Source organism: Myxocyprinus asiaticus, chromosome 38 (assembly GCF_019703515.2).
Source record: "Myxocyprinus asiaticus isolate MX2 ecotype Aquarium Trade chromosome 38, UBuf_Myxa_2, whole genome shotgun sequence".
NCBI lineage: Eukaryota > Metazoa > Chordata > Actinopteri > Cypriniformes > Catostomidae > Myxocyprinus > Myxocyprinus asiaticus.
This window is the reverse complement of record NC_059381.1, coordinates 17,867,975-17,882,393: the sequence shown is the minus strand read 5'-3', so window position 1 is coordinate 17,882,393 and position 14,419 is coordinate 17,867,975. Positions and strand designations below refer to the sequence as shown.

At 35.9% G+C, this 14,419-nt stretch overlaps 1 protein-coding gene across 1 annotated transcript in view; it reads right to left on the bottom strand.

The window, feature by feature from the left end:
- Positions 1–1,202: 1,202 nt before the first annotated feature.
- Positions 1,203–14,419, bottom strand: part of myo7ab (myosin VIIAb) — a 57,150-nt gene continuing 43,933 nt past the window's right edge. Inside the window, 14 exon segments of the mRNA XM_051676999.1 lie at positions 1,203–2,250; positions 2,366–2,485; positions 3,038–3,121; positions 3,263–3,376; positions 4,154–4,339; positions 5,796–5,902; positions 6,004–6,103; positions 6,643–6,744; positions 7,549–7,654; positions 9,555–9,697; positions 11,249–11,412; positions 11,627–11,796; positions 11,909–12,035; positions 14,124–14,301. Of these exon segments, the coding sequence (XP_051532959.1) occupies positions 2,158–2,250; positions 2,366–2,485; positions 3,038–3,121; positions 3,263–3,376; positions 4,154–4,339; positions 5,796–5,902; positions 6,004–6,103; positions 6,643–6,744; positions 7,549–7,654; positions 9,555–9,697; positions 11,249–11,412; positions 11,627–11,796; positions 11,909–12,035; positions 14,124–14,301 (1,794 nt within the window). The 3' untranslated portion in view covers positions 1,203–2,157.

Here is a 14,419-nt window from a genome sequence, read left to right as displayed (position 1 = left end):
AAATTAAACACGAAAAAATTAAACCAGAAATATTTCTAAATTAAAATTACACTTCATATGAAATGAAAATATAATCAAAATAATGAAGTGGTCAAAAAAATCATACCAAATCCAAACATTTAACTCTCTCTAACTCATTTCCTGGCCTCTTTTGGAACGACTTAAAAATCTCTCTAAGAGATCAGGAGAAAAAAATCTAATTAGATCATAAATACAATTGTAAATATAAACATAATAATAATTGAAAAATAAACCACAACTTAAAGATAGTTTAACACAAATCTCATAAATATTTGTTTCATAAAACAGCTACAACAGTGATCGTCATGGACATAATTTGATGTTCCACTATATTTTCAGAGTTATGACATGGACTTGATTACCACCTGCTGATGATATCTCCAAATTGCAAATACAGGAACTGAGTTTAGACTTTGCACTGCAAACAGACCTGCTTTTGAAATGTCTTGGTGCAATTACCTTTTCTCTGGAAAATAGCAAATTGCACTTTGCACCACTTAATTTACATACAATCCACCCTCAGTTTGCATGCATACATCCACAGATAGCGCAAACACTCACACCCACACACTTGCGCTTTTCACTGGCACATAAATTGCACTTAGAATCAGCGCTCTCATGAAAATTGGATAAGATGTTGCGCACGGTCTTGGTGCGTATCCCTGCGCTTTGCACACTCACGAAAATTGAGCCCTATAAATTTATATGTGTAATTTTTTGTGTTAAAAGAGCACAGATATATTTTATTCATAAAGACACTTTACATATGTTGCACACAATAGGTTACTGTAATGTTAAATAATTTAGACTTATTTTCACCTTTGTTGAATTGTCAAGTTTAATTCAGCATTCTTGTTAATTATTTATGAACTCATCAACTATATCCATTTCTACTTGTTTTGAAACTACGATATGGAGTGTTTGTTCTCATTTCACTTTAGCTTTTAATCAGATAATATGGCTTAGAAAAGTATAAGGATATTATACATTTTCACGTGCAATGTAAAAAAAGAGAGAACCCCCCCCCCCAAAAAAAACCACAACAAAGCTAAAGTTGATGCAAGTAAAGACTGAAGCAATTAAACAGCTCTGCAGTTAGAGTACTTACCACCGCACAATCTTCCCTGTGTTTATGATGTCTTGAATGTCAAAAATGTCATTAATTTTAATAAAATAACCTTGCCATCTAATGGACATTATTGTTTTATTTATAAACAGCAGCTTCCAATTAAAAAAATTAGAATGACCAGAATTATAACTACAAATTCATGTATTATAACAACACACTGAATAAATAAATTGAACAAAGTCTAAAGATTCAATAATTTATATCTACGTATCTTGTGCAGAAAACAGAATGATTGTAGTCATATTACAGAGAATTAAAGTTCATAAAACACATTTTAAAACGTATCTCTGCAATACTTGGTCAAGTCTTTACAAAGGGAAAGAAGAGTCAATATTGCATACTGAAATAACATTCAGAACAAGCCATGTGAGGATCTTTTTACACCTAATTAAATTCTATAATCATTGATTGAAGGAAAACATTCATGTGCCAATTATTTTGGAAAACAAATAGAGAAATTAAGGTTTAAAATGACATAAAAGTAAGTTCATATGACATAGTTTTTGAGGGAAGCATCATGACCTAATATTAATTTCTAAATCTGCATAATGTATTTAATTGGCAAAATGAGATGTGCAAATCATTTAGACATTAAATAATTAGCTGAAATCAGTAACTTTTATTAAGGACAAACTGTTATCCTTTCAATGTTATACTTCAAGTCACGGACTCATTGTAATGAACGGATTGTCAATTAAACATATTCTTCATTGACATTAAAAGACTGAGAATTGCTATAATATAAATTAAACTCACGCTTGACAATTAAGGCTCCAGTATGCAAAAGTAATTATACTAAAAACAGAATCAGTTTTATGTGTCTAGGAAATAATGAGAAAAACTGTGCCAACTCTGCAGTACCATATAAATATGCCAGTTCTCCATAGATTTTGCATGAATGTATGAATTCATTCAGCAATTCAGAATACAGAGTTAGAGGTTGTTCAAACTGTGTGTCTGTGTCTGTGTATGTGTGCCTACAAATAAACCATTGAAAACATTTAGTTTTACTTGTTGTTTCCAAGTGAACTGCGTTGCTTGGTCTTAGTAGTCAGCATCTGGCTGATGTAAGAGTTCAGAAGGTCATCCATCTTGTATCCCTGAAATCAAATGGTAAAGTCTGACTGTGAAGTACTGTATTGTTGAACCATGAGTAAACTACGAAATCTACTGTAAAAGAGAAGTCGGAGCCTTTTCCGGTCATCAATGACTCACCAATGATGTCTCGCACAGCAGCTTGCTGCCTCTAACCAGATTACCAATGGTGATGTGGAAATAGGCATGTCCACTACTCCAGTTAGAGACTTTGGTGAAGGGATGCGTCCCCAAAATATTCTGTAAGCAGATGAGCAAATGTCATTCGGTGGCCCTGAAATGTATATGGACAATTAAGTCACAAGTAAAAGTGTATGAATGTCTTTGAATTAAATACACCAAAATATCAAATTAAGTGGCATTTACTTTAATGAATGCAGGCACAAACATTTAAAAAAAATTAAAAGGAAAACATTTCACTAAAATAATTTGGCTAGATTTCAAATGATAAAACAATTGATAACAATTGAATTAATGCATCCACTAAAATCAGTTTAGGACCAGGTGGACAAAAGACAACGGAAAAATGTTTAAGGAAAGTTACTTCTGAGAAAAGTTCTAGCAACATTTGTTTGAAAATCATACATTTTAAGTGTCTAAATGCTTTTTGGGATCTCTGTATAAAATTAAATGTCTTGCTTGACTCAAAAAGAAAACAGTTACTGTAATTGCTGTAAGTGCAAAATCAATTTTTACATATGCACTACAAGCTAAAATTAAAATATGCTTAACCTGTCATTTAGCTCCATTACCTTCTCTTTTTTCATTTTTATGAGCAGTGTGTAACCATACTTTTGTTTTTGGGTCAATCAGACTTACACCAAGCTTGTTGATCGCTATCAAGAGGACTTCTGGGAAATTTGGATCTGTGGATTGCTGTGGGAGAATATCAAACATGGCATACAAGTTCATCTTACATAGAATAAAAGACCAATTTCTAACCAAAACAATGTGATTTTGTTTGTTGAGTTAAAAAGATATATAGGATTGCATTACTGTGCATTGTGACAAACTTGCTTTGACTTCAAAAAAGGCAGATCCAAAAGTAAGCAAATTGTAAATGATTTCTAGAAACATAACTTTTGCTTCCTCTCGAGATTTCCCTGCGTGCTTATTAGTATGTGACATGAACTGCAAAAGAAACAAAAAGACAGATACATTCACCGTATTTACTTAAAGGAATATTCCGGGTTCAATACAAGTTAAGCTCAATCGACAGCATTTGTGGCATAATATTGATTACCGCAAATATAACTTGCCCCTCCTTTTCTTTAAATAAAGCAAAAATCTGGGTTACAGTGAGACATTTACAATGGAAGTGAATGGGGCCAATCCACAAACATTCAAATACACACAGTTTCAAACGTATTGCCACAAGACATAAACAATGTGCGTGTTAACATGATTTTAGTGTGATAAAATCACATACTAACATATTCTGTGTAGACAATTTTACAGCTTTGTTTTCATGATGATGTAATGTCAACAAACCCTAATATGACTGTAAAAATGACAACTTAAACAACTTTACATCTCAAATAATACATGAGTTTTAACAGAAGAATAAATGTAAGTGCTTTATAAAATTATAAGCTTAACATTTTTGGCTTTAAATCCTCCAGAAATTGGCCCTATTCACTTCCAATGTAAGTGCCCCACTGGAACCTTGATTTTTGCTCTTTTTAAATAAAAAGAGCGAAAAGTTGAAATAAAGTTTTGTGGTAATCAACATTATGCCACAAATGTTGTTGACTTAGTTTGTTTTGAACTCAGAATATTCCTTTAAGAGCAGTACATTCTTTTCATAAATGAGTACATACTTGAGCAGAGTAATTATATATAGAAGGATTATCATGACAGTAATTTTATAAAGGACTGAGCTAAGTAGGACTAGTGCTGGTCACCCACCCGTTTCAAGTCTTCAGGTGAGAGCTTTCATATCAGGTCCTGAGGAACAAACTCTTTCAGCATCTTGTGGAGACTGAAAAACTGTGATTTGTCCTCCTAAAACTTCACCCAGTAAATTGGTGCAGCAAGCTGGAACGCCTCTTCAAGAGAGCACTTGTGGTAGCCATGCAGGTACTTGGGGAGCTCCTTGAGTTTTGGAAAAATGGAATGAAGTGTGTGACACCTCAAACTCACCCAACCATGTTCCAACATTTAGAGGAAATCTTTCTCAGAAGAGAGAGGGATTAATGCATATAATTTAAATTACATTTTGCAAGCATATATAGGTGTAATATTCGGGTGTCCACATACTTTTGGCCATACACCGATGAGCCAAAACATTATGACCACTCACATGTGAAGAGAATAACGTTGATCATCTCTTAACAAGACCACATGTCAAGGTCTGGGTAGATTAGATGGTAAGCGAACAATCAGTTCTCGTAGTCAACATTTTGAATGCAGGAGAAATGGGCAGGAGTAAAGACCTGAGTGACTTTGAAAAGGGCCAAAGTGTTGGCCAGACCATCTCTGAAACGGCAAGGCTTGTAGGCTGCTCCCGGTCAGCAGTGTTGAGTACCTACTGACAGTGGTCCGAGGAGGGACAAACCACAAACCAGTGACAGGGTGTTGGGTGCTCAAGGCTCATCGATGCTCGAGGGCAATGAAGGTTATCCTGTCTGGTCCGAACCAACAGGTCTACTCTGGCACAAGTCACAGATAATTTGTAATGATGGTTACGGGAGGAATGTGTCACAACACACAGTGCATTGCACCCTGCTGCGTATGGGACTGTGTAGCCACAGACCGGTCAGAGTGCCCATGATGACTCCTGTCCACCGTTGAAAGCAATTACAATGGGCACGCGAGTGTCGGAACTGGACCTTGGAGCAGTGGAAGAAGGTCACCTGGTTTGATGAGTCCCGTTTTCTTTTACATCATGTGGAAGGCTGTATACATTTGCGCCTTCTACCTGGGGAAGTGATGGCACCAGGATGCACTTTGGGAAGACGACAAGCCGGTGGAGGGAGTATGATGCTCTGAGCAATGTTCTGCTGGGAAACCCTGGGTCCGGCAATTCATGTGGACATCAATTTGACACGTGCCACCAACCTAAACATCATTGCAGACAAGGTACACCCCTTCATGGCAATGGTACTCCCTGATGGCAGTGGCCTCTTTCAGCAGGATAATGCAACCTGCCACACTGCACACATTGTTTGGGAATGGTTTGAGGAACATGATGAAGAGTTCAAGGTGTTGCCCTGGCCTCCAAATTCCCTAGATCTCAAACCGATTGAACATCTATAGGATGTGTTGGACCAACAAGTCCGATCCACGGGGCTTCACCTTGCAACTTACAGGATTTTAAGGATCTGCTGCCAATGTCTTGGTGCCAGATACCACAGGACACCATCAGGGGTCTTGTAGATTCCATGCCTCGGCGGGACGGCGCTGTTTTGGTGGCACACGGAGCACCAACAGCATATAAGGCATATTGGTTATAATGTTTTGGTCATCAGTGTATAGGGTAGTTGGAAGTGGGCCTGTATTCACAGCTTAAGACCAAATTTGTGAGTTTAGTGAGATTGTTTTTTTTCACCTGATAGTAATGGAAAATGGAGTCAGCCATGGGATCTCTGACTGGCACTGTATTGGTCCACAGTTTCTTCATGAAAAACACCTGATAGGTCAGAGAAGGCACTGTGCCTGGAGAGTGAAGAGAAGAATTGTCACTTTTTCATGTTTTTTTCTCATGTACACCCAGGTGCTAAGTATCTGATAATTAATACATAAATAAATAAACAAACCATCTTTCACAGCTCTGGCTTTTTTGATCCAGTCTGTCAGATGTTGAACAAAGTCAAATAAGAAATCTCCTTCTGGAACACTTATCACATGAAAAGTTAAATATTTGGAGATCCACAGAAAAAAACATCACAAATCCCAGTATTGGCATATCAAACAAAATATTCTACATCAACTCATGGCAGCAAGAGCAGTATAATTAAAGTGTTAAATGAAAAGTTAAATGTATTATTCATAATATTCAGATTAAATGATTTTTCAGACAAGTAATACAGTGCCAATAGCCTAACTGTAGGCTGTTTGAGGTTGCTAGTTGAGTGTTATAATTTTATGACGGCTTGAAACATAGCTCAGAATTCAGAGTTGACTATCAGTATTATGAATACACTAACACACTTACACATATTTATGAACTGACAAAAAACCTACTAACTACAGGGCATGTGTTTTGTGAAACGGAAAAAACATCTAACCTAAACCCTGCTCTGATTTTAAAATAGTTCTTCTGTATGTCAGATCAAAATGCTTTGTTAACAAGCAACATGTCATGAACTCTCACAGGATAAACATCTTCATCTTATCTGAAGAGTCATATACAGTACATCAGACATGACAGCCTCTAAGCCTCACCTTGTCAGAAATTTCACAAACAAGCTGAAACCCTCAGAGGACTGGAGCATAATTCTGCCAGTGATGTTCAGACAGAAATCTTTTGCTTTTGTGCTTGATTCAACCTCAAAGGTCTATGGATAAAAAAAGAGGGAAGAAAGATACTGTATAAGATGCCAGTCACTGGGTTTTGGAGGAAAGTCTTCTCCAGCATACAATCAGGTCCACTAGTGAAAATTTTCTACTTTGTTTTGTCCAGGTTCAAATGGAAAATTCCAGATTTTTTTATGTGGTCTCAGACTTTTGAACCATGCTGTATATATTCTAATTTAATATTTCTGCTTTAGTTTTCACATGCTAAAATGAAATTCTAGAAAATTGTAAAATGTACAGTATATACTTTCAGTGCATTAATAAAATTAATATTGCACTTTTTAGTTGAACTGTTGTATAAAAGCAATTTTACACTTGCAAGCGTGCTGTTTTGTCAGTATATCAGCACAGCTGTGATTACCTGCAGCCAAATAACAGCTGTGCTGATATATGGTCATAACAGCACACTTGCTTGTGTGATATTGCTTTAATTTTCTTTATTATTTCCTATAACCAAGAACACTGTGCAGGCCAGATCTCTGCTACATTAAAACCAAACCTAAAATTAATCTCCAGAGTCTTGAGTCTTTTCATACTATATCTCTTTGCCATATATGCCATTTTCTCCAATAGTACTGCACAACTCTGAGCTTAATTGAGGATTCAAATGAGGTCAGAGCACAACAGGGCATTCTCTCAGCTTCCTCATGCATAAATGAACACAGCCAGACAAGAGAGAGAGAGAAAATATTTTTCCCACAGGAGGCTGAATAGACGCACTGGTAACAGATGCAAGTCTAGTGGAAATCTGAGTTAACATGCCGTATTGTATTGAAAGCCCTCACCTCATTTGTGTCATCAGGAAAGTACATTTTATGAAAGATCTGGGTAGTTTTGTGCTGAATGGCCTCCACTTCTACAAGGTGAGGAGGGTACTTTCTGGATCCGTTTCTGTCAGAGGCAAAGAACATTTTCAAACCTTCTACTGTTTTCGAGTCATTTTTGACTTTGTAAAGAATACTCTATAAATCGTTTTTGGTGCTGGAACCAGGCTTTTTGTCATTGTCAATAATATCTAAACAAACACAATAAAAAAAAGCTAATTTAATTTAAAAAAAATTATTGTTCCATGAAAAGTGTTCTTTTCTGTGTTTTGTTATGGCCAAATTTGACCCATATTTGAAGAACCAGTTATGGCCTTTCACCATTGGCCTTTTAGCATGTAATGAAGCTTTACATATTTTGTTGTTGTTGTAAATCTCTGAATCAAATTTGAAGATTTAGCCCTTCACAAATACTGTTCTCAGAAGTTGTTATAAAATATGTGAGGTATCATGAAACGCCAAAAGTGATTCTAAAGAATTTAACATTTCATTTTTTTTTTATTGTTATTTTTAATTTTTATAAGGCGACATTTACTTTAGATCTGTTTTACCCTAAATTAAGCCTTTCGCGATAATTTATTAATCGTCTGATCGCGGTAATTGATTTAATCACTGTTATTTCAGATAACCGCGATTATTGTGCACTTCAAATTCCAATCACATTTTAATGTCCAAATAATGGGATTTTAAGCGAATAAATAAATGCCATGAATGGTGCATTTGTGCGTCTCATTGTACTGAACTGCAAACGCCTCACTGACCCGCACCGCAGACTTCACCCAGAGCAGCTCATGAATTGCTCGTCAAGATTACCCACTTCTCAAGCGATCTGATGTGTGCGCTGTCTGCATAAATATAAACGAGGTATAAATAAACTTATCTTAAACTTTGATAGTGAATGTAAAGCGCCTCGGTTTCACTTTAATTTAACGATCATGTAATGGCAAATGTTCCTGAATCCTGGTCATTACAGGACCACAAGCAGTGTTAAAGACACACACAGTGACACAGAGCTGCTTACTCTTTCTGTGGAGATGATAAAATAAAAAAATGGAATCTTAAAGGATCTTCATGAGAAATAAGGGCTTGTGGGTTTAATTGGACAGACTTAAAAATAAAATAAAAGTGAAAGAATTTAGGACTGAAATATTTTACTATTGCATATAATATAATATAATACATGTATAATATAATATAATATTCCAAAAACAACAGTGTAAATGTAAAATGGACCAAGACTAAAGTTGACCAAAAAGAGAGACATATTTTTAGTATTAAGAAGTATTTTGACATTTAAAAAATTATTTTTCCATGTCATTCATAAGTTTTAAAGCTTAAAAAGGAATCATATGCCCATTTTAATATTTGATTTATATATTTGAAGAACGCCCATACATACATGAAACCCATTAGAACAAACAGTTCAGTCAACAAGCAACATGCTGATAAAAACAAAATGATAAGGAATCTAAATTAAGTGTTTTGTGGTTTTAGTCCATGTCTAATCACTGTGAAGCCATCTATATGCCAGTGTACTCCAAGCAGATACTACTTGGTCTATTACTTAACAGACTTACAGTCTTTTGGGATAAAGGACCAATAATATTGATGACTCATCCTGCACTACATAATATTTTGTACAATCAAATACTCTCTAGAATAAGAATGTCCCTTAACCTTCAACTGACTAGCAAGGTTGTGTATAGGTTCATAGCTGTGACATAACTAATGCCCATTGGCTATTTAAAAAAAGGGATGATCCCTTTATATGTCCTGTCCAAACTTTTAATTTCAAAAGGTTTCAAACACGTCCTTAACGCAAGCCATTTCATGGGGTCTTTTAACATAAAGTTAATTTGCAGGCTAACCACTAGGGGGCAGAATGCTACAGATTTGTGACTTGAGAAACATTTTCACATTAAAAATTCACACTGGCTGTGTCAGCATTGGCTGGGTGAAAGACCTACTTCACGTGATTCTCACTCAGCTGCTTGATGATCTGGCAGAAGATCTCATCCTTCAGAGGTTCAGCCTTCAGAGCTCCCTCAAAGATCTGATCAGTTAGCTCATTTACGGAACAGCTTCTCTTGGAGGGATAATCGCCCATATACTTCATGATAGGTACAGCAGAGTCAAGGGTCAAAATTAGCAGCTAGATATTCAGTTGAAAATATTATGAAGTTAAAGGGATAGTTCACCCAAAAAAGTTATGTTCTTCCAAAAACCTGTATGACTTTCTTTATTTCGTAGAACACAAAAGGACATGATAGGCAGAATGACAGCTCTAATGACCATTCACTTTTCTTGTGTGGGAAAAAAAAAAAGATGGTGACTGAGACTAACATTCTGCCTAACATCTTCCTTGTGTTTCTTCCATGGAAGAAAGAAAGTTATACAGTTTGGAACAACATGAGAGTGAGTAAATGATGAGAGAATTTCCATTTTCGGATAAACTATCCTTTTACCACTATTACACTATTACTATTAAAAACACTATCCAGTGTTTTTCAGTGTTTTTTGTAATGCTTTTCAACGTTTAAATATCCTCCTATCCCAGTTTAATATGCAGAGACGACCACGTTGTGGTTAAATTTTAGTGTCATTTTTAATATGGATGACTTTTAAAGTCATTTATCTATTTTGTAATTTTCCATTTGTTTTATTCCATATTTTCTGCCTTAATTCAAACCATGTATTGCTAAGTTAAAAAAATAAATAAAATAATCAACTTCAACATAAGTACGCCATTAATGGTTAATTTTCCCAAAAAGTGTAATGCTGTGGCTCTCATACATTTTCAAAACATTGCTCTGTTTGTTTGAGTATTCTAACCAGCTTAAATTGATAGTTCACCCAAAAATGAAAGTTCTCTCACCATTTACTCACCCTCATGCCATCCCAGATGTGTATGACTTTCTTTCTTCTGTAGAAAACAAACAAGAATATCTCAGCCCTGTTCTTACAATGCAGGTGAATGGTGACCAAGACTCATAAAAGTAATCCATACAACTCCAGTGATTTAATCAATATCTTCAAAAGCGATATGATAAGTATGGGTTACAAACATCTAACTCATAACCAAAGTCCTTTTTATTTATTTTTTTACTATAAATCTCCAATTTAGCTTTCACTTTTAAAATGTAAAAGGATGTGAAAGTGGAGATTTATAGTAAAAAAAAGGACTTAAATATTGATCTGTTTCTCACCAACACCTATCATATCACTTCTGAAGATATGAATTTAACCACTAGAGTATTATGGATTTCTTTTATGCTGCCTTTATGTGATTTTTGGAGCTTCAAAGGTCTTATAATCCTTGTTTGTTATCTACAGAAGAAAGAATGTTCACATATGTGATGGCATGAGGGTGAGTAAATGATGAGAGAATTTACATTTTTGGGTGAACTATCCTTTTAACAGATCAACATTGTCTCTAACATTGGAGTACCTTTGGGGCGGGACTATCTGTTTGAAAACAGTCATTATTTTTGCACTTCTGTTTAGTGAAACTAGTGGCGCAGAAATCACATGCTTCACATTTGAGATCTTCTAGCTTTTTTTGGCTCAATGTATTTGTGTCTTTGACCATAAATAGCTTGGTTACGATGTTTAATATATTTGATTTATTTGTATAATAATTTATAATTTCATATAAACACACTGACCACAATATCATATGGTGGTCTGCGGGGAAGCCTCCTCTCTTCTTAGTTCTGTCATTGACTCCATGAGCCCAACCTGAAGTCAGCACCTATTCTCCAGTGTGCTCATCCAGAACGATCAGATCTCCAATTGAGAAGCTCAGGAATGAAGAGTCCTGTCCAGCTGGAAAAACAATGAATAATAACACACGCATAAATAAGCACTTATGTTTATCTGTAAGATGCTGAACCGTGCTTTTTTGATTATGCTGGCCCTTCTTGTCTTGACCCAAAGTCTATCTGGGTCTAAATCAAATGCAATGACTATATTTTTGGTTTCTAGTGCAATTTTAAAAGCAGACTGCAGCCCATTTGGTCATCACTGTATGTTTACTCACCAGGGTAATGGCTGTCTACCATGGCCACCAAAAACTTTGACCTTGAACGGAGGCCCTCCAGAAAGGTGACAACCAGGTCCCAGATGTCTTCAGCAATGTTGGATGTGAAAGTGTATTCATCTCCTTTAATAATTGCCAGAGTGAAGCTCTGTCCTTGCATCTTTCCTCCTCTGTATTGGAAGAGTGGGCATCCACAGTTCAGATTAACTAAATCTAGTCCAATTATGAGTAATTTAATACTTACATCAAATTAAGTGGGTTTGGTTAAATAATCTACCACACCTGCTGCTGGAAACTGCAGTAATTTCAGGAAAAGAAAGGTCCAGAAGGACCTGCTCCTGCTCATCCACAAAGTAGACTCCAATCCAGTTTACTGCCACTATAACATCATTCTTTGGAAGACTAGGCCCTGTGCATATACAGAAACAACAGCCTTTGAGACTTTAGCTTTAGCAGACCTAATCAAATCAAAATGTCTTACTATTTGTTTCATGGGATTTATGGGTAGGGCTTTTCAAACCTTTTTAATCAAAGACCCCTTTTGTAACCCCAAACTGTTTGCATAATGACATAATCGAATCTATCTTGTCACATTCTTTGCAATAATTTATTCTCAACAAAAACTTTTCTACAATCACTGAGCACTTTATTAGGAAGTCTATGGCCCAAATAAAGTGCCCGACATGGTCTTCTGCTGTTGTAACCAATCCGCCTCAAGGTTCGACGTGTTGTGCATTCTGAGATGTTATTCTGCTCACTACAATTGTACAGAGTAGTTACCTGAGTTACTGTAGCCTTTCTGTCAGCTCGAACCAGTCTGGCCATTCTCCGTTGACCTCCCTCATCAACAAGGCGTTTCCGTCTGCAGAACTGCCACTCACTGGATGTTTTTTGTTTTTGGCACCATAATGAGTAAACTCTAGAGACTGTTGTGCAAGAAAATCCCAGGAGATCAGCAGTTACAGGAATACTCAAACCAGCTTGTCTGGCACCAACAATCATGCCACGGTTTAAATCACTGAAATCAGACTTTTTCCCCATTCTGATGGTTGATATGAACATTAACTGAAGCTCCTGACCCATATCTGCATGATTTTATGCATTGCACTGCTGCCACACGATTGGCTGAATTGCATGGATAAGTAGGTGTACAGGTGTACCCACTAAAGTGCTCAGTGAGTGTATGTACTAGTCAATTGTTTTTTTATTGTATCATTGTTGCGAATTTGATAATATGAATTGTTGTTCATTTATTCTCTTTATCAGTACAGATTCTTGTACTCACTAAAAAATAAAATATAAAGTAAAATATCCTGATGTTGTGACTCATTTTCAGAGCTGAAAACTCATTATTAAAGAATGTTTTTAAATGTCTATGAAGAAAATAAATAGAAACAATACTGTCATAACCCAGGGTGTTAGAAATTGAGCTGTTGTGCTCACATCATATTTTCATCATTTCTCAGAGAAAATCACCTGTCGTCTCGTCACCTGCTAATAAGCATAAAATGTAACAAACTCATGCATTACCACACTGCTAGGATGATCCATAAAATTGATCCCTTGCTTTATTAAACATTCATGTCCATTACTTTAGCCAATGAAATGTAGAAGGGTAATTAAAATGGCCTTTACCCTTGAGGGAAGGAACATGTGATTAATGTTCCCTCAGGAATCATCAAGCAAATCTCAACCTGCTCAGTCAATCCAAACCGCTGACTTAACTACAAATCCATAACAAGACAGTAACCACTAAGTGAGGCAGAAAGAATTCTGTCCAATATTCAGGACTTTGTGATTGCACTCTCACTGGGGGAGAGTGGTAGACGATATGAGGGTTGCCACTGGCACACCATTAGACTGGGGAGTTAATAGATGTAGATCTGTGCGGACACATTATGGGCTGCAACAACAGAGTGCTGTTAGCCTTGTTACAAAATGAAAAGGTTGAAAAGATTTCCTTGATTGTGGTAATGCAGCCCTATACTGTTCCATAATATAAATGTGAATGGCCGATTTTAAAGAAACTGTGCCATTTGTATATAAACATTTTCAAGAAATTATATTTTCCCAACTCCACCACCATATACATTGGGGAACCACCTTAGGGGGTTGCATCCCCCCAATATTCAGATTAGTGGCCAACAAATATTGGGAATGTCAATGGACAATTCTTAAATTGTTAGACTTAATCCTAAATATGCTGTTACAACCTTGAAAAGTGATTTATATTTATTCATATTATCCCTAAAGATCTATCTATATTGTTTCAACCCTATCACAGTTAATTTGGATATACTACTTTAATAACTAGTAGTATAACACATTATATAACACATATAGTTAATACATATGAATAAACCATAACATTTCTCTTTCAAAACATGTTTGTTACTTTCAAAATATTTCAGGGATTAAGGTCAGAGCAAAAATGGCTAGTAGTGGTATTAAAGGAATAGTTCACCCAAAAATGACAATTCTCTTATCAGTTACTCACTTTTAAGTTGTCTCAAACTCGTATGATTTCTTCCACGGAATGCAAACGAAGATATTTTAATAGAGATATGTTGTCTGTTTGTCCATACAATGCAAGTGAATGGTAACCAAATTTTAAGCTCCAAAAAGAAAGCCATCCAATCAGTTTTTGGTGAGAACAGACCAAAATGTAACTCTTTTTTTCACTGTATATCTTGCCATTGCAGTCGAGCTGGCCTGTCAAGAGATGGCACCTGAGGAGTTAGTATGCACACTGTTGAGGCTTTTAAGTTGGACCAAAAAGATCAAATAAATGAC